The sequence below is a fragment of the Cryptomeria japonica genome, chromosome 9, assembly GCF_030272615.1.
Source record: "Cryptomeria japonica chromosome 9, Sugi_1.0, whole genome shotgun sequence".
In the NCBI taxonomy this organism is placed as follows: domain Eukaryota; kingdom Viridiplantae; phylum Streptophyta; class Pinopsida; order Cupressales; family Cupressaceae; genus Cryptomeria; species Cryptomeria japonica.
The window spans coordinates 709,822,757-709,844,802 of record NC_081413.1 but is presented as its reverse complement, the minus strand read 5'-3'; the positions used below and the strand labels follow the sequence as shown (position 1 = coordinate 709,844,802).

The window sequence follows — 22,046 nt, the reverse complement described above, 5'->3', positions numbered from 1 at the left end:
TTTGACTAAGGTAACCATTTAACCCTTGCACATCCATTAATCCCTTGGACAAAAGGAATATCCATTAACCTAACCCTAACCCAACCCCCTAGGGTAACCATCATGTCCCCTCAAGCATTTAATGCTCCTTATCTCTCCTCTCAAGCCTCCTCATGGTGACACTTGTCAACATGGGATTGGGTTGAAAGTCTCACATGGATTGAATATCTTTCAATCCTAACCCTTGTTAAGATTGCTCAATCTTAACCCTTCATTTCCCAATTTCTTCTATAAATAGAACCCTTCTTCTCAAGCAAAGGAGGAAGCATAGAGTACTGTTGTTATACTAGTATTAGCATAGAGCTTTTTCATAGCATCACTATCTACACTTGCATAGCATTTGTTTATTGTATTTAAACATCTTGAATCTCCATATGGCATCCATGGCTAGTGCTAAAAGCTGAGAGCTACACTCATTTGGGACTTGGAGAGGGGAGAAACAAGGGAGGAGCATCAAAAGGCATCATGGAAGCATCTTAGGGAGGCTCTTCTCCTTTCTTTTGTTCTGTTAAACTTCTTTCATGATTTTTGAAATCTCTTTTGATATGTTTGGAATGGTTTTTAGTTCTTTGTTTTGGTTTTATGGTTGAAACTAACTTATTAACATTGAACTTTGTTGTTGCCTTGTCCCCATTCCCATGACATCACATAACATATCAGAAACACTTTGAAGAGAAGGGTATTTTTTAGTAGAGCTTTTTGATGGGCATCAAGTCCTCATGGTAACGTGAAGGCTGTTGCAAACGGCATTGTTGCAATAACACTGAATTTATGGATATATATTTTGCTTTTGTCCCTAATTTACTAATTAATGGCTCCTTCCCTCTTGCATATTCCACAATCTATGGAGTCAGCAACACACCATTCTTGAGAAGCATGGTTTTGATCTGCATGAATAAGAATGCATGTTTTCACGTTGAGATTTTGAATTATACTAATAAGTGGATCATAAAGTATGATTCAAAATATTAATACAAAAATAATAGAAACATACTATACCATTCAATCAAATTACTTACACTCTCGTAAAGTAACGAGTCCTTTTCAATATTCTCCTCTACTATGTTTTAACAAAGTTTGTCCTGCATTGTCGCAATGATTAAGCGAGTCCTTTGACATTAAGGAGAGTAACATATTTTTTAATAGGTATAATTCATGGTTATTGAATTTTCTGGCAAGGCGTATTGCATTCATGACAACTAGATGAAGAGGTTTTATGTCGTCATTATCAACACCTTTTATATAGTCTGTGTCATATCTTAACAGAATGTCAACTATGACCATACTTTGATGTCTCCATTGCCATGTGAAGTGGGGTTTATTTTTTTTCGGTACTCTATGTAACACAAAGAATTCTCTTCTTCCAAAAGTAATTTGGCAATCTCAGTGAAGTCACGACCCTCGATCCAATCAAGCTCCCTCATATAACCATTAACCAGGAAAGATAATGCAAGCATGTGCAACATTGTTCTTCCACATCCGTCGGTTTGTTTTGACATTTGAGGACTGTGTTGTAGAAGTTTCTTAACCACACGTAAACAATTTATAGCACTGTCAGCTAAGAAACTTCTATTTAAATTGTTTAAGAAAAACTAATATTCTTTTGTAAATTTCTTTGTTTAATATAATAATAAAAAGCTATAATAGCCAAGCGAAAACTAAGCCCTCGTCCTAAAAGTTTAGAAAAATATTAACAAAATGAAGGTGAGTAAGAGCACTTTTATCTTCTTATTTGTTTTTACAGGATTCGCCATAATTACCTACATGTCCACAGAGCACCACAACATGAAGTGGTGTTTGGAAGTTGTGTTGGAATGCATGAGCAGCAACAATCTCTTTGTATGACCACTCTGGGAAGACGTGATTTCTTCACCCTCACGATTTGATACGCTGGTCAAGTCATCATGATGACCAGGCTCCATATTGTTGATAGGAGTCGTACAACACAACAATGCCTCAACAAAGCGTATATGACCTCTCTGAGAAGCTATAGACAAAGCCATTTTAGCCTCACAATTTGATACACTTCTCAGACCAGCATCATGATTCAATAATACCTTCACGGTCTTATAATTTCCCTCCTTTGTAGCTTCATACAATGTAGTGTTTCCTTGAAGATTTTCAAACCTCACAAAGTTACCGGCCTCTACATCTCCTTGCATTACTTCAACAAACTTTTCCACCAATTTGAGATGATCATACAAGGCTGCAAGGTGAAGTGCAATATTCCCATGCAAGTTTCTTACCCTAAGAAATTCACACCCTGTTGTTGATTATATGTTCACCACTTGAAAAAACCTTTCAATATATTTCAGATTACCGCGAGAAAGTTCTATATGTAGTACATTGTTTCCAAGCCCGATAAACTGATGGAGAATATTGAGATCATATATATGTAGTATGTACTATAATGTAATAATATTTGTTTTTCTACTCTTTACAAAAGTATATGAAATTCAATGCAACAAAGAAAGTAAAAGAAGTGTATGAACATGAAAAAAGAAAAAATAAACAAATCATGACTGTATTAAATCACCCACCCTCCAAGCTCTATGGAATGCACTCAAAGTTCTCTAGATTGAATGTGCACCTTTCACATTTGGAAAATTGCATAGAACAGAATAAAGAGACATGTTTAAAGAAGAAACCAATGGTCCCTCACACTTAGTATATTTATGGTAATAGATAGCTTTTCTCAAAACCTTTTATCGTTCTATTTAATTTCTAAGAGTATATTTAAAGCACAAATCATGACTGTATTAAATTGCTCACCCTTCGAGCTCTATGGAATGCACTTTAGGTTCTTTGGATTTAATCTGCACCTTTCGCCTTTGGAAAATTGCACAAATCAGAATAAAAAGACAAGCTAAAAGAAGAAACCATGGTCCCTCAGGGTAAGTGCACAAAGATGGTGGTCAAAAAGGGGGGTATAAGTGGACACTTTTTTTTGAAATCAGGTGAACCTGAACTTGGAGGAAAAATTTGAAAATCATCCATTCAAGATATGAAGATAATCAAAGAACAAATATTGTAGTACTTTGAATCTAGTTTCCAAACTACAAAACTTTTTCAAAATTGGATAAGATTAAGGGGGTCAAATCCTTCGCGCACAAAAAATAGACCCTAATTTTTTCTGAAAAACATAACATAGTGTTTGACGTGCGCATCAAAAAAGTCATAGTTAGATTTAGTATTTTGACAAATCCTTTGACAAAAAGATAGTTAAGAGCGATCACTAGAAGATGTGTATTTTTTGTAATTTTTTGTTGAGTATTTTTTTTTATGATTTTTCCAATTGAGCACATCTTGAAAATTAGGTACCTGTTCATGCATGAAGCATAAGTTGCACTAAACAAATCGAAAAATACAAATTTTTAAAAAAATTGTAAAAAATCAAGTGCACTACAATAATATATAATGTTTTTAAATTTGGATAAGTATATCAAAAGTTATTAAAAAAATGGTGCATCTATGTCTGTGAGAACTATGGAGACACTCGTAAAAGAAATTCAATAATAATATATTATTGTTGTTCAAATTTTAAAAACATTATATGGTTAGAAAGCTCAGAAGATGGGTGAAAATATGGTAGCAATTTTAGAAATACCCACTTGATGAAGTGTAAACTTGATGATGACAAAGTTGATAAAATAAAACACGTTAAAACTGAGAGAAATGGAGGGAAATCAAACTTCCAAACCATAGCTTTGTCATCCAGACCCATTTCCAAGCCTAAACAGTCAAAAGCACGTACGAGGTACTTATGGTATAAAAAGCGTGTACGAGGTACTTATGGTGTAAGAAGTGCGTACGCGTTATTTTTACTATAAACATGTATGCGCTATGTTTACTATAAATAGCACATACGCGCTAAGTTTGTTTAAATTTTGGGTGTGTTTATAATATGATATTGTATATATAATGTGTGTGTATATATATATATATTAAGTATATATATACACATATAAGTGTATTGTCTCCCCCTCTCAAGCGCATAAAAGGTGCCTCTCATTCTCTCCCTCTCTCTCTCTCTCTCTCCCTCTCTCCCCTTCTCCCTTCCTCCATACCCCATCCCTCTCTCTCCCTCTCTCTCCTTCTCCCTTTCTCCATACCCCATCCCTCTCCCTCTCTCCCTCTCTCCCCTTCTCCCTTCCTCCATACACCATCTCTCTCTCTCTCTCTCTCTCTCTCTCTCTCTCTCTCTCTCTCTCTCTCTCTCTCTCTCTCTCTCTCTCTCTCTCTCTCTCTCCCCCTTCCTCCATACCCCATTCCTCTCTCTCTTCTTCTCTCTCCCCTTCTCCCTTCCTCCATACACCATCTCTCTCTCTCTCTCTCTCTCTCTCTCTCTCTCTCTCTCTCTCTCTCTCTCTCTCTCTCTCTCTCTCTCTCTCTCCCTTCCTCCATACCCCATTCCTCTCTCTCTTCTTCTCTCCCTCCCTCCCTCCATACCCCACTACAACTGTGTATGCACTTCTATAGAAGTAAGTGAATTTATTTCTTGTCTGCAACTTCCTCTTTGATTTTTATCATGTGTGCTTTCCTAAGAAAATTGACTGATTGATTTGTGTGTGTATATTGAATAGGAGGAATAGGGTCTGAAATTGAACCACGAGTGCATTACTGTGACAAACAAGGAAACCTGCAGCAATATTCTTCTCGAATGTGTTTTTAATGAGCAGAGAAGATGTGGAAAATAGTGTCAACAAAGCAAAATGATGAGTCAGAGTACCTACAATATATTTTTTAGAAGGAAACAACTGGTAGGAAGAGAAAGAGGGAGAGTAACACAGATGATGTCCTGGAGAATGATAGTGGTGGGTATGCGAGAGTTACCATGTTGTTTTGATTAATTAAAAATGGGTTTTTGAAAGGAACTCGGAACCTTGTTACAAAGCAGGAGAAAGATAAAGCATAAAAGAGGCAGAAAACAACAGTGCCTGATCACCCACACATAGAACAGTTCCCAGCCAAAAAGAAAAGGGAACACAAGACAAAGGAAGCAACACTAGACAGCCAAGGAAAGCACAAAGACAACACAAGGATAGCTAAATATTTCTCATAAGTTCTTCAGCATGAACCACCATCTGCTTCATATTGATCGCAGAATTTTTCATTTCTTCCATTCTTCCAGTTTTTTATGAAATGTTTAGTGATAGTAGGATCTTTGCCGCAGAGCCTTTCCATAAAAACACTCAACCCTCCCTCTTCAATAATCTCCCAGACTTCATTATTTTTCTTCCAATTCGAGCAAGAAGCCGGTTCAAACCTCTTTTTATTACCTCCCATATTACTCTTAGTTTCAGAATTCTTCCTTATATTAGCTCTGTTATTTTCTCTGTGATCTCTATGAAGAAACCTAACAATTTTGTTGTTGTTATGAAGAACCACCCAAAATCTGTGCAAAGTAAATATGATATGACTAATAATAAAACAAGCCACGTCGTCGTAGTGAACAATCATAGAAAAATGAGGAAAAGGCATTAGAAATTGTGATTAGCAAAGACATGTTACTTCATCTAGATACAGTCCAGTTCAATCATAGATTTTGCCTCACACTTGAGATTACTCTCACCATAAAGGGCAATCATTTTGTCAGAATGGCAAGCCAGGTTGGCAGTCCAATCAGCACACTTGTTGGCTTCTCTATATACATGTGCGAAAATACACATTTCAAAAGTTTCACTAATTTCCTTCACAGTTTTGATGGCATTGTGTATAGACCAAGAGGGAGGGAAAACATTATTCAAGCAATTAATAATGTTCAAAGAATCGCCTTCAACCCAAACTTTGGTGCAATTGTAATCCTTAGCAAGAACCAACCCATGATAAGCAACAATGGCCTCAACAACATGGTTGGTTTGATTACCCATGGGAATACATTTGATAGCTTTGCATATTCCCCCTTCATCCCTTAAAACCACACTGCACCCTACATTGCTAGGGTTACCCTTGGAAGCACCATCAAAGTTAATTTTCATCCATCCATGAGGGGGGCATTCCCATCTCGCCTCTTCTCTCAGATTAGCATGTATGATGTCACTCCCCTTTATTCTCCAATTCTTGAAAATGATGTTATCACCTTGATCTTTGGGGTTGGTTATTCCACCAGTGATGTAGAGGTTCTCCACCATATGTCTTCTGATTTTCTCAAAAAGAATTTGAGCTTTTGAAGCCTTATCTCTGAACACTCTATCATTTCTTTCTTTCCAGATTCTCCAAAAAATATGAGGTAAAGAAAATCTCCATAACAAAGTAATTGAATTGTTCTTCGAAGGGTGGAACCAAGAATTAAAAACATCTTGGACAGCTTCAGGGAAGACCCATCTGACATTGAAGTTGTCTAGACATCTAGCCCAAATATCAGCAGAGAAGGGACAATGGATAAACATGTGATTAATGGTTTCCTCATTCTGCATACAAAGATGACAAATACTAGGCAAACAAAAACCTCTAGTTTTGAGATTTTCAGTTGTCGGGATCTTATTTTGAAGGACAGTCCAGAAAAAAAATATTAATTTTGGGAATAAGTCCTTTCACCCAAGCCTTAGCTCAGCAAGGACTCTCCTGACTAGAATATTGTAGAATATAAAGAGAGGAGACAAAAAATTTACCATCAACAGTAAGTTTCCAAATAAGTTGGTCCTCATCATCAACCACCACCATAGAATTCATAATTTTATTCAAATGCTCAAGGGAAGGATCAACAGAGGATAAGTCCTTCCACTGGCCTAAATTCCAGTAGTCAGTCATAGTAATACCAAATTTTTCCTTACATTGATCCTGAAACTTGCCCCAATCAGGATTGTCACTAATGGGAGAGTCTAACAACCAAATGTCTTCCCAGAATTTAATGAAATTACCCTTCCCCACCTTCCATTTCACTCCTTTGACTATTATATCTCTAGTTCTAGTGACATTATTCCAGATGGTGGAACCAATCGAAATATCTTCAGCCTTGAGGAAACTATGAAGGGTAGGGAGCTGTCTTTTATACTTATTGTCCCATATCAATTTCCATTCTCCCTCAGTATTATAACCTCTCCATATCTTCTTAGCCATGAGAAACTCATTCATATCTCTAATTCTTCTAAGACCAAGGCCTCCTTTTCTTATAGGTTTGCACACCTTATCCCATGCAATCAAATACATTCTCTTATTTTCCTCAACCCCGGTCCAAAGAAAGGTTCTTTGAATTTTTTCAATAGCCTTTCCATCCAGCTAACTTCTTATGAAATTTATCCACGAGAGCTCCCCAGAAGGTATCAGGAGGCACCTGACATAAAGGGATCCCAAGATAGGTGGCAAGGATATTTCCAATTTGGCTACCCAAAATGTTACTAATCTTTATTTGTCTTCTCTCCGGAGTGTTTATGAAATAAACAAAACTTTTAGACTAGTTAATCAGTTGACCAATAGCAATCCCATATCTATCCAAAGCTTTCTTTAAGCTTCTAGAATCTTTCACAGAATAATTCCCCATAATAATTGAGTCGTCCACAAATTGTTGATGAGAACAACAAACTTGGTCAGTTGATGAGAGTTCCCATGTTGTTACACAACACCACCTAAAGAAATTAAAGTTTGTTGTAAGCATGGCAGTGGTAGTATATGATGATCATCACTTGTCAAAAGGCTTGGAAGGGTACATACCCATGAAATAAATCAAGTGTGTAATTCCTATAGTCACAATCAATATCAGTCCTATAACCTTGAAAATTTAATAGCATCATATGTTTTAGAAAGGAAGTACTCTTAGGGTTAGGTCAAGCTCTTACACTTTCTTTTTAGCAAAGCCTCGTTGTTTGTTCGCTTGGAGTCTCTCTTATGCTAACAATGGTCTAACTTAGCTATATCAAAACTAAACTACTAATGTTCTATTATATGATGTTCTATTCATAACTTTAAATAATATATCATTTTATTAGCCCACCATATGACCCCTTAGGTGTCATTAGAGGTCATATTGTTTCCTAAGAGGTCATATGGTGTTATGTGACCCCTTAGGACACCATATGACCCCTTAAGACATTATACGACCCATAACAACACCATATGGTGTCCTAAGGGGTCACAGGATGCCATATGACCCCTCGGGACACCATACGACCCATAACAACACCATATGGTGTTCTAAAGGGTCATGTGGTATTCTATGACCCCTTAGGACACTATTTGGTGTCATTATATGTCCTATGGTGTGCTAAGGGATCATATAGTGTCATATGACCCCTTAGATGTTGTTAGGGGTCATATTATGTTATGGTCTCTCTCTCTCTCTCTCTCTCTCTCTCTCTCTCTCTCTCTCTCTCTCTCTCTCTCTCTCTCTCTCTCTCTTCTCTCCCTCTCCCTCCCTCCCTTCCGCCCCCCTTCTCTCTCCCTCCCCTACTCTCTCCTCTCTCTCTCTCTCTCTCTCTCTCCATACCTCTCTCTCTCTCTCTCTCTCTCTCTCTCTCTCTCTCTCTCTCTCTCTCTCCTCCCCTCGTTTCATCCCCCTCCTCTCTCCCTGCCCTCCCCTCTCTCTCCCTTCCTCCATACCCCTTCTTCTCTCCCTCCCTCCCCTCTCTCTCTCTCTCTCTCTCTCTCTCTCTCTCTCTCTCTCTCTCTCTCTCTCTCTCTCTCTCTCTCTCTCCCTCTCCCTTTTCATTCATATTTTTTTCTACTACAAATAGCTCATACGGGGTATTGAGCCTATTAGTTCGCTACCCTGCCATAACATTTTTTAGGCTTAGGAGCACGTACACACTACTTATTAGTAAAGAATGGAAAAAAATACCGTTGGGCTTGCCAACATTTTATGAACTAACAACGCGCACGTGGTTATTAATATAGCACATACGCAGTACGTAGACATAGTTTTAGTTGTCCAAGAGCCTCAACAACCTCAAAAAAAGTTTTTGAGGTCATTGAAGGCCCCAGTGCAACTGTGTCTGCACTTCTATCACTGTTTTACACATAGAAGTAAGTAAATTTTTTATTTTTGCATGATTTCAAATGATTGAATTGTTGTTCTTATTAGTTTTGTCATTATTATTGTGATTGTTTAATAGTTTGATTCAAAAAAATAATGATAAGATGCATATTTATGGTTATTTGTTTGTTTATGAACTTTTATTTACAAATATATAATATGATTCTATTTAGGACAACCGATATCAACCATGGGAAAGAACAAGCGAGGAACGATGGAACAACGAGAGGCTGAAAAGGAAAGACAAAGGCAGTGTATGAAGAAATTACATGACATAAGAACAATGGGAGAAGAAGGTATGCCATCCTCAACATCTCAATTTGATTTAACAAACGAACATAATGCACCTAATGCAATTGAAGAAGAGACATTTGATTTACTGTATGAACCTAATGTAATTAAAGAAGATACCACATTGAATAATCAATTAAATGATGAACATACACCTTCTCTATTTGATGAATTGAATGTACATAATGCACCGATGTTAACATCTCCTAGAATCATTTGTAGGAAACCAAAGTATATAATTGACATTGATGAGAATATATTGAAGCCAATGCCCAATAAAATGAATGAACGAACTTGTAGGAGAATGGTTAAAAGAATATGGCAAAACCATTTTGAAAACTTAAATCAAACCGCAAGATGTCAATTAATTGTTCAAATGATTAAAAATTTGAATTTTAGAGAGACAATGAAAATTCTAGGCCTAAGATCATCTGAAAGTAACAGTGAAAGAACTATTGTGAGAAATCTATTTGATGCATATCAAGCTATTGGTTCAAAATAACGTACTAAAGATTCTAATGCTACTCGACGTGTCGTTACATCAACCATAATGAGCAAGAAAATAAAAAAAGATCGTTTGATAAGAAAAACAATTGAGTCATTAAACATTAGTAGAACAACATTAAGTAAAGCATTAAAGAGGCGGGAAAAAATAGAGGAACCTAACAATAATTCTCTTTGGGCATTCTTGGGTAAACTACCACCCAAAGACAAGGTTGTTGTTGATGCACTAAGAACATTAATTGAATTTTTTTGGCATGACAACACAAGAGTTTCGCCCAACCAAAGAGATGTTAGAAGGCAAATCAGGTTTACAAATCGTGAGCCACATGCCAAACACTATTTGGATATGACTCAAACTAAATTTTATGAAAGATTCCTTCAAAAGTTTCCTCAAATAAGAATGTCTCAAAGATTTTGTGAAATGGTAAAACCTTTTTATATTCAAATTAATCATGTATGCACCACGTGTTGTTGTAGGATGCATATTGAATTTTCCATGCACTATGATATTTTTCGTCATATTTGTTCTACTTTGCACACTAACGATGTTTTGCAGGAATGCAATATACAAGCACTTCCTAAGTCGATAAGAGAATTTTATTTCAAGTGTGCTATGTAATAGACATAATGGTTTCATTTATTATAAGATGCCTTGTTTGGAAGGTTCTTGTGCTATATGTGGTGGTTTGCAACGTTTACCAAGATACGTACATTTGGAGAGCACACATGAAATTGGTACAAAACTAGTTTCTTTTGGAAAATACAAGATATACACATATGGAGTTAAATATGGAAAAGATTTGAAGAGATGTGAGCTAGTGAAAAATGATATATGTGTAGCTGAATTTATGAAAATGTTTCAAGAGAAACTAGTTTATGAGTATATAATGCATACACATAGATCTTGATGGTTAGATGAGAAATTCAAGTTATGTAAGGACACATTTCCTCTTGGCACCATTGTCTCTATCATTGATTTCGCTGAAAATTATACACTACAACCTCAAAATGAAGTGCAATCTATGTATTATCATTCTACACAAGTTTCTATTTTTGTACACATAACATTCATGCATGCAGATGATAGCATAGAGGAGGATAGAAAGGTTGTAAGAGAGTATCACTTCTACATAAGTGATGATTGTACTCAATCATCGGAGTTTGTACAAGGATGCTTTAGTTTTTTCTATGATAGTTTAAGGGAAAGGAACATATGATACAACTGACACTTAATATGGTCAGATAATTGCACCGCACAATTCAAGAATGCAAGGATGTTTTATTGGTTGACAAGGATGCATATGACAAGTGGTGTACAAAATTTTTAGAATTTCATTGAGGCTGGACATGGTAAAGGAGAGCACGATGGTGCAAGAGCATGTGTAAAAAGAGCCCTAGCTAGAGAAGAATTGAAGTACGAAGGTGGTGCTGAGTTGATAGATGTAGAAACAATTGTGTGATGGTGTAATTCTATGATGGGTCCAGGTAATCCAGGTACATCAATGGTTTATAGATATTCTTGGTTGATCATTGAATCTAACATTGAAAGTTTTCTAGATTGTTATACAGTTGCAAGATCGAGTGGCATGCACTCATTCATGAGTTCAAATTCAAGTTCATTGGTAATTTATACGAGACAGATGGTATGTTTTTTCTCTTCACACATGTATTGTTTGTGGGAAGAATGTGAATCACAAGAGTGGGTTGACAGATGGTCTTGTAGACCGTCGGTTCCCATTGATACATATCAAATGCCTAGAGCATTACAATTGAGCCAGATGGAGACATCGGTGAATTTTGACCATGTATTCGACCTAGTGGATTCAAGTGATTTTTTGAGTTAATTTTTTTGCAAGTATTATTTTTGGTTTATTTTGTTGTACATCATACTTTATTTTTGGTATTAATTAACACTTTATAAAATACAGGTCATGTGTATGCAGTTGTTGCAGAAGAGAACAATGAAGAAGGAACGGATTACTATTTGTGTCGTTGTGTTGAGCCAAAAAGAAAATTGACGACCACAATCATTGACGAAGACGGTATTGAGTACCCAATAGGGTCTATTGTCATGACAGGAACATGGCTTAAGAGATACCCTATCAAGAATTCTGATGTTTGGTTGTTCGAGGACTTTGAAACACACAGACATATTCTTCATTTCTCTAACCTTGTTGTTGCAACAAATATTCATTTGATGAAGTATCATGGTAGACCTCATAACAAGATTTTATGGAAAGTTCGTGAATATGACCACAAGGCAATACTTGACATAATACGGGCTAGAGTCGAATCTGAAGGCTCACTTGATTGATTCTACGATTCAGAGTAGAATGATTTTAAGAATTTTGTATAAATTGTCGATGAATTGTTCTATATTCATTTTTTGTATATATAAATGCCCATGAGCTGATTTTTACATGTTTAGGGGCATAATTTTGTATATTTAAATGACAATGAGCTGATTTGTACATATGTAAATGCCAAATTTCGTATCTTAAAATGGAGATGAGATGAATCACACATATTGTAATGCCAAATTTTGTATAAAATCCCATGAGATGATTTGCAAGACATTTTTTTGTATAATCAAATAGCCAAGAGTTGATTTGACCATATTTAGAGCCAAATTTTTGAATAATTTGTGACAATATTTTGTGACTATTTTTTGTGTCAATGTTTTGTGACTATATTTTGAGTGTATGTGATGTGATAAGGTCAATCATGAGCATTATTGATTCTTGTATAATCATAGAGAATTATTTGAGTCATTATCGGGTCATAGATTGAGACTAGATACAATTTGAGCAAAAATTGTCATTATTGTCAAAAAAATTGTCAAAAAAGTTGTCAAGCAACTTGTGCATTGCATCGGTAGGGTATGACTCTCGACATTCTGACGCTTTGGGATGCACGACAGGGGCATGCCTAGCGTAATCTTACCCACCCAGACGCGCTCATGATGTCGGTTTGTGGACATGATGAACCAAATCAATTCTAGCCAATCCTGCAACTTTGCATTGCATGCAACTGACAGTTTTTGCAGTAGGCGAAAAAATGCTACCAATTGAAAATGGCTCCGAGTCATCAAAAACTATTTTAGAGGAGCCTCACGTGACCCCACAAATTCAAACAGATAGATCATATGTGTCTTGGATTGGAAGAAACAGTCTGACAAAGTTTGACAATTTTTTGGACTCAGGGCACTTGAGAGATCGCATCGGTAGGGTATGACTCTCGACGTTCTGGTGCTTTGGGATGCATGATAGGGGCATTTATAGCATAAAACTACCCACCCAGACATGCTCGTGATGTCGGTTTGTGCACACAATGAATCGAATCAATTCTAGCCAATCCTGCAACTTTGCATTGCATGCAACTGATGGTTTTTGTAGCAGTCAAAAAGTGCTACCAATTGAAAATGGCACTGAGTCATAAAAAAATGAGATAGGCTATTGTAGAGGAGCCTCATGTGACCCCACAGGTTCAAACAGATTGATCATATGGTTTCTAGATTGGAAGAAACAGTTTGTCAAAGTTTGATTATTTTTTGGACTCAAGGCACTTGAGAGATAGCACCGGTAGGGTATGACTCTCAAAGTTCTGACGCTTTGGGATGCATGAAAAGGGCATGCTTAGCATAAAAATACCCACACAAATGTGCTTGTGACATCAGTTTGTGCACATGACTAACCGAATCAATTCTAGCCAATCCCGCAACTTTGCATTGCATGCAACTGACGGTTTTTGCAACAAGCGAAAAAAAGCTACCAATTGAAAATGGCTTCAATTCGTCAAAAACTAAGATAGGCCATTGTAGAGGAGCCTTACATGATCCCACAGGTTCAAACAGATCGATCATATGTGTCCTAAATTGGAATAAATAGTCCGTCAAAGTTTGACAATTTTTGGACTCAAGGCACTTGAGAGATTGCACCGGTAGGGTATGACTCGACATTTTGGCGCTTTGGGATGCATGACAGGAGCATGCCTAGCATAAACCTACCCACCCAGACGTGCTCGTGACGTCAGTTTGTGCACACAATGAACTGAATCAATTCTAGCCAATCCTGCAACTTTGCATTGCATGCAACTGACGGTTTTTGCAGCAAGCAAAAAAATACTACCAATTGAAAATGGCTCTGAGTCATCAAAAACCAAGATAGAACATTGTACAGGAGCCTCACATGACCCCACAGGTTCCAACAGATTGATCATATGTGTCTTGGATTGGAAGAAACAATCTGTCAAAGTTTGACAATTTTTTGGACTCAGGGCACTTGAGAGATCGCGTCGGCAGGGTATGACTCTCAATGTTTTGATGCTTTGGGATGCACAACAAGGGCATGCATAGCGTAAAACTGGCCACTCAGATGTGCTCATGATGTTGGTTTATGCACATGACGAACTGAATTAATTCTAGCCAATTGTACAACTTTGCATTGCATGCAACTAATGGTTTTTGCAGCAGGCGAAAAAATACTACCAATTGAAAATGGCTCCGAGTCGTCAAAAACTGAGATAGGCCATTGTAGAGGAGCCTCACGTGACCCCATAGGTTCAAACAGGTCGATCATATGTGTCCTAGATTGGAAGAAACGGTTCGTTAAAGTTTGACAATTTTTTGGACTCAGGGCACTTGAGAGATCGTGTTGACGGGGTATGACTCTTGAGGTTTCAACGCTTTGGGATGCACGAAAAGAGAATGCCTAGCATAAAACTGCCCACCCGAACACACATGTGACGTCAGTTTGTGCACACAACAACCAAAATTTGACCATTCCGAGCGTGAGAGTGCTCTCGCACCAAACACATATTGTTATTTATATTCATATTGTCAATTTTTGTTGTTTATATTCATATTGTTGATTACATATGCAGATATTCATTTAAATTTATAAAAGGACTGCCACCAAATACAATGAATACACAATAATGAACTGAATACAAGGAGTTTTGTAGGGTTAATTCAAAATTTTAGAAATTTTATCAAAACATATTCCACGATTGCAATGTTTTATATCATATATTTTTGTTGTTTATATTCATATTGTTGATTACATAGGCAAATGATCAATTAAATTTATAAAAGGACAACCACAAAATACAACGATTAAAAAACAATGAACTCAGTACACATTTATTGGATCGAATATCAACATTTATATATATCAAAAAAAGGCATGTCTGCCAAGTCAATACAAGTATTACAAAAATGTGGCATATGCCATGTCCAAATCAATATACAATAAAAATGTAGAATATATCTGGTCATTATATAACCAAAACTAACACTATATGATCCTAAACTTGTGGTGGATCATCAAAATCAAGCCTCTTCGATGCAGTACATGGCTTTGTAGATGGCTACAAAACCACAATTCAAAAGCCAAGTTAGAATTCTTTTGTAGAAAATAGTTCACAATTAACAACATAACTATGCATTTAACTATAATTCATTTGCAATTGAAATGTAGATTACCTCATCGGCTGATCTAGGAGCTAATGTCTTCGCTCTCCTCTCCTTATCACTCTTAGGAGTTTTCTTGAAGACATACTTAAAAGGATCCACGTTATGGTCATACTGCAAAGGGGTCTATTGTAGATTAAATGTACAATTAATACAATGTACTAACATAAATATATCAAAAACACAAAAACTATAATATAGAGAATAATGACGTACCCGTGCCTGAGATGATTCTCTAATGGATTGAGGATGGCTCACCATCGGTGGAGAAACTGTCGCTATTATCTATACAAAAAATGATCAAAGATTAAATACAATTAATATAATGATAAGTATTGTAGGTTAAAAACAATTAATGTAATATATCAAACAAAAGTATACTGGATCCTGAGATGCTTCTCCAGTGCACGGAGGAGGGTTCGCCATTGATGAAACAGCTATGGATATTTCTTGTATGAAAAAATTATAAGATTATAATATATCACAAGTTCACATGTACACGTGCATATAATCATGAAATAAAGAAAATAAAGTAGAGATACATACCTTCGCCCTCTCTTGATCCACGCACGAATCAGGTGCATTCAACAAATTCACATAGCTCAATGGTCGTTGTACATGTAAAATAGACAAAAAACACTAATTAATATATAAACCCCAACTAATACTTGATTTCAACATTTTCAAACAATTGTACAACTAAAAATGTGTTCAATTACCTTCTTCCCATGTTTTTGGCATCTTCGAGGAATTCTTTTTCTTAGAATGAGCCTTGGACGTGGAGGGGGAACCCTAAAAAAACAAAATTAACATGAGATATTAGTACAGATAATATATTAAACATAATTTTAAAAATCTAAAATGAAATGACTTGCATATTCCATCAAAATAATACATAAAAAGGGTTGTACAATATATGATACCGTTGTAAACACCTAAAAATGTCTCATTGATCATGTACTAATTATTCCTCTAATTGATTAAATAATCTGTATTATTTAATTAAGTCAATTAAACTTATTCTTCTAAATTCTTCTAATTTCATATTTCCTCATCATCTTATTAATTATTCTATTTCCTATTCTATCATCATTTCATCATTTAATCATTTTCTAAATATTAATTATTTAATTAATTCTGATTAATTCCCTAATTTAAATAATCTTCATTATTTAAATAAATTACTAATTACTCAATTTCTATCTCTAATCATCTAATCATTCAACCCTCTTCTGAATATTAATTAAATATTTATTATTTAATTAATTGTGATTTAATCCTTTAAATTAAATAGTCTTTATTATTTAATTAAATTCTATTTCTAAATAATTAAATAGTTTCTTTAAATTATTTAATTAACTAATTAATTCTTCCGTTTCCAAATCCCCAAATTCTAATTTCATTTAATTTCATATTTTTCTAAATTCTTCCAAATTCAAATACATGTGCATGATTTCAAAAACCAAATTGAAAATCAAAGTTAAGTTCTAAATATATTCATATGCTAAATTGAATTAAATAAATTCAATTATTTGAATAATATCTCATGTAAAGACTAAATTAATAATTTAAATCTAAATGCAAGCACATGCTAAATTAAGTAATTAAATCAATTAATTAATTAAATCATTTATCTCTCCAACTTCTATTTCCATCCTTCAGTTAGCTTTTTCTAAATTTAGCTCTCCGTGTCATCCTCTTTATTTCCTCCAATCATTCTTTTTCTTCCTTCAGTTAACTCTTTCATCAATCAGTTGACTCCTTTAATCTATTCAATCTATTGAGTTCCACTCCTACAATCAACAATTCAACTATCAAATTGCATTTGAGCTCACTTGAGTTTACACCTCTTGATCATTCTGTTCCACCTTTCAATCAATCTTCTCCAATTTTCTATAAATTGAGCATCCAATCTCCATTTTCAACAATCACGAACTTTGAATCTTTGTGTCACTTGCAGGTTACCAACGCAATATCTGAGAGCCATCATACCATGAAGAGAAGAAGAGCAATGGAAGCAATATGCACATCTTGGAATAGGGAGTTTTATTTGAATTGATTTCATTCTTAATTCCTATTTTGCTTGATGATTGCATTATTTCATTGTCTAGTTTGTTAGATTTGTTAATTAGACAGGGATTCGTGATTTCCCTGGTGTTTCTAATTGATAGCTTTAGGATGAATTCTAGCATGCATTAAAACCGTATAGCCTTGTAGGCCAAAATCGATTGTTGAGAGCATGCTGTCATCAATCTAGGACATTTGGTCCCCTGTCAACACCTACAAACCAAAAATTGGACCAAGCATTAAAGATAGTTTGTATATCTTGTAATTTTTTTGAATTCAAAGTGTACTATTCTATTTTAACATGTTACAAAATTTATACCTTAGGCATCGAAGTTGCAGCTGTAGTAACTGGGGGAGGAGTATGGGATACCGCTGCTGCATCCTGAAATGCATATTATTTGTCTCAATTTAAATCGATGTATAAATGAAAATTCATTTATGTAGTTACAAATTTAAAGTGACTAATAAATAAAATGCTATGAATTCAAATCAACACACATGTGTCTATCGTTGATGGGCAAACACCATGTCCATCAACTCATCTATCAGTATGAAATCCTTAGTCGTGCAGGTCTGACATCTACTCTCACAAATCATGCACAGATGAGATGTGGATTCATCTGCATCGGCCACATCATCTATCCCTGAGCATATCCTTGATCAACTGACACACATATGTTGAATGGGCTCTCTATCGCCACCTGGAGCAACTAATGGCTCATCATCCAGTACAATAGGGTGTGCTAACGACGTCCCATTTTGGATGATGGCACCAATCAACGATGTGGCCACCTGAAGAGTTTGTAGCTCCATCGAATCTTTCAACTCTACTGGGATAGCTTGATGCACTTTGGGTTTGGGTGCTAGGGGGTGGTGACTCTCCATGGGTAATTGCCTATGGGCTTCAGGTCTATCTTGGGCAGAGCTGCCACCTCTACCATGGAACTCTCTCATGTCAAAATAGTTTGGCCGCACATTGAGCACAAACTCACAGTATACTTTTCTCAAAAAATACAATGGCACCTCATAATTATTAAAAGGTGGATCATTAGAGACCATCCACCACCTCTACCAAAAAATATTCTTGGTACACTAATGTATGGGAAACCTCTTTGCATTAAGAGGTAATGATTGACAAGTTTTAGGATCAACAAAAAGGGCACATATTTTTTGTTTACTAATATTTTTGTTTTTGACTCCTTTGTATGATAACCCATCAGCATAGAATTGATGACACCTATCCCTAAAGTTTTCCCATTTGATAATTTGTGTGGAAACAGCTATGGCACCACTAGATAATGTTTCTAGGATAGTGGTGAGGGATTTATGATGCTCAAGTTCGAATGTTTTCAATTTATCAATCAGACTATTGATTTTAGACGTATTTTGCCCTAACTGATTAATTAATTGCTCCTGTGTTTCAGGTGTGCGGTCAAAAGGAGGAATTGGGGGTGTATCTTGTGGATTTTCAGGAGGTGCATTTTGTTGTTCTTGTTGTGGATTAGAAGAATCTATTTTTTGAAACAAAAAATGAAAAAACCTAATCAAAATTAATGAAATTAAATTCAAAATGTAAAACAAATTGAACAAACAGGAAAGAAAGACAAAAATTAACAAAAACTAACCTTGATCCATAGTGTCTGGAGGAGAAATGTGGCACCCTTTTCATGGTTTGGAGGAGAAATATAGCACCACGTTCGCAGTTTAGCAAAGAAAATGAAGAAAAAAAGAAATAAAAACGCAATTGTCACGGGAAAATAAGACCCAATTTTTTTTTTAAAACCTTTTTTGACAGGTACCGCGCACACTGTCTTTTAGGGATAAGTAGCGCGTACACGCTCATTTTCCTAAAGGTAGCACATATGTGCTACCTTCTCTAGGCTCGGGAACAACAAACCTAAGCGCGTACGACATTTCAAATTTTATAACCGCGTAGGCGCTACTTGTTTTTCCATGTTTTTTTTGGGTGGTGTACACTTTTCTGACCACCATCTTTGTGCACTTACCCCTCAAGAAAAAATAAGAGACTAGTATTCCCTCACACTCAGCATATTTACGACAATCAATGGCTTTTCTCAAAACCTTTTACTGCTTTATTTAATTCTTTTTCTAGAAATCTTTTTTTTTATATTAAAGGCAACCAAAACAAGGGGATTGAACTAGATATAGTCACATTAACAACAGATGAGCAACTGTTAGCAGAGAAACAACAAAATCATGGCCTCCTAAAACTTTCCTCTATCAAAAACTTTAAATTTTTTTACCCATATTAACATATTTTAAAAGAGTCATAGTAAACCATAAAATATGTCACGCAGTGCTAAGATAAAAAAGTCCAAGATTATCCAGCAAGTAGTATAACTATAACTATAACCAGTAAGGCCACGAAGGCCATTCAAAAACTAAAAATAAAACCAAGTAGCTAACATCCCTACTTCCTTTTGCCATGACTCATCTTGGGTAGGAGCCTCCTAGCCCATTCCTTAGTCAGAAATTTGAAGAGGTCTTAGTAGTCCTCTTCCTCCTTCCTTTTACCTTTCTGGGTATTTTCCTGCAAAAGACACAAAGTGGTCACAGAACTGTGCATGACATTCAGCGTGAATCTGGTGACCTCCTGCAATCTTTTTTCAGCGACATTTGCTCTACTGGCAATTTCCTGCACTTGTTCGTTCAACACATCCACTTTCTTCTCCAGATCGAGTAGATTGCCGTCCGCTTCCTCCTTGATACTGCCAGCTTCCTCAATAACAACCATTTTCTCAAACCTGAGGGTAGGGGAAGGGGTATTGGCCCAAGACTTGGGATCATCATCCGGGACCCAAGGTTTTTAGGGCTCTAAGAGACATGGGTAGAGCTATCAAAATGGGGGGTTGAGGTAGAGTGAGACAGGGCCGCATTATCAGAGGTGTTATTCCCCATATCATGGGATGAGGAGGGGTCCTTAAAGGATTTCCCTTTTTCAGGGAGCTTGGATGCCAGTCTCATAGAGCAACAAGGAGTGTTCACTTCATCAATGATCTCCACATCAGAGTCAATTTGTTGGATTCTCACTTTCTCGGATTTGAAGGGTTTTGAATCCTCCGAGTGGCAAGCACACTTCTTGAATTTCTTGCTGGAGGAGTCAGGCTCGAGAAGGAGAGTAGGGCTTTTTTCAAGGTTTGTAGTAGTCTTGGGTGGGGATTGGTTTTCTGACACATTTTGAACCAAAATTGTGCATGGAGGGCAAAGAGCCATATGGAAGTTATAAAGGCAAAGGATAAGGCCTTGGTGGAGAATGGTATAATCCTTGTTTTTCTTCTTATCCTTAGCAACATCTCTCACGTTAGCACCATAGAATGCAATAGATAAAAAGGAATATAAATAAGGTCCCTATTCCTAAGATGATTAAGAAAAGGGATGTGGTAGTAATAAAAAAATCCCTACCGCCCTTCGAGAGTGAATATTTTATAATGATGTAGCACACCTCATCTCGTGGCAACAAAAGCTCCTCGTGATTGAATCCTCCAACCCGCTTCACAGGGTTCTCACCTTCATAGAAAAATTGGTTCAGACTAGTGGTGTCTGAGATACGACTCTGCTTTTTCTATTTTTGGCCTTCCATGGAAAGGCCCATTGCCTGAGCTATAACCTCCTCATTCACTTCAAAAGAAATGCAACCCATAGTGACCCTTCTGTCCTCCCAGGAAGCCACAAACTGTTTAGATAGTCTCTCGTCATTGCCTTTCATACTCTGCATGAACTTATCAATACCTCCTTCCATGCACACAAACCAAACCGCTGGCCTAGCTTTGAAATCGTCTGTTTTATCCAATTCAAGTCTCAGTCTATCAGCCCCCATTATCGTTTCCTCCAGCTTAGTAGTAGTAATGAGAAGCACGCCAAGGAGAAAACAGAGTTTCTCAATAGCCAAAGAATAATCTAGAAGCAGACCCGACAAATTTTTATATAAACCAATGTAATAATCACTGTGATTATTACAAGAAGCATTTGAGCAGATCTCCCAAGGTTGAGATCTATTTCGCTCGTGCGAACCATCAATCCACCCAATTGAACTTAGTCGAGACAAGTTGTTGCCTTCATCACTGCCAATGTCATTAGACCTGATGATTAAAAAAATATTGCCTTTTTCGATATCGGTACTCCACAAGTAGATAAAATCATTAATTAATCCGCTTAAATTATTTTGGGAAAGATAACTAGGCCATATGCCGCTACGTGGCACATCCGTCCCACCATTGGCGGGATTTGACTTCAAATTCAAAATTTGGTAATTTATGATCCTCATCAAATAATAAATGATTAAAGGGAAAAACAGAGGGAGGGGGGTCAACATTAAGACTTAGCCTTTTCTTTCTCCAAGATCTCCTCGATGATCCTTGGCAGCGGATCAGTGCTCCTCCAATACTGTAAGCCTTCTTGCAGCATGCTGGCAGAAACCATTAAGTCAGCAGCCACATTTACTTCTCTATAAATGTGGTGGATAGTGAATTTGTCGAAATTATCTAGAAGAATTCTAGTATCCCTCAAAATCGCATCCACCTTCCAACCCGCCGCAGTTCTACCCTTGACAACCTCAATAATTATTTTTGAATCCCCTTCAATTTCAAGTCGTCTGATACCTATGGCAGTGGCAAACTTTATTCCCCATAAAAGGGTCATTCCCTCAGCTTAATTGATAGTATGATTCCTCATGTTTCCTTCAAAGGC

The 22,046-nt window shown here is 36.4% G+C and overlaps 1 protein-coding gene across 1 annotated transcript; it reads right to left on the bottom strand.

The window, feature by feature from the left end:
* Positions 1-1,799: 1,799 nt before the first annotated feature.
* Positions 1,800-20,094, bottom strand: LOC131858608 (uncharacterized). The gene is made up of 2 exons (XM_059211903.1): positions 19,875-20,094; positions 1,800-2,302 (listed from the first exon to the last, which is right to left on the bottom strand). The coding sequence occupies exons 1-2, from the start codon at positions 20,092-20,094 to the stop codon at positions 1,800-1,802; spliced, it is 723 nt and encodes a 240-aa protein (XP_059067886.1).
* Between the last annotated feature and the right edge of the window lie 1,952 nt (positions 20,095-22,046).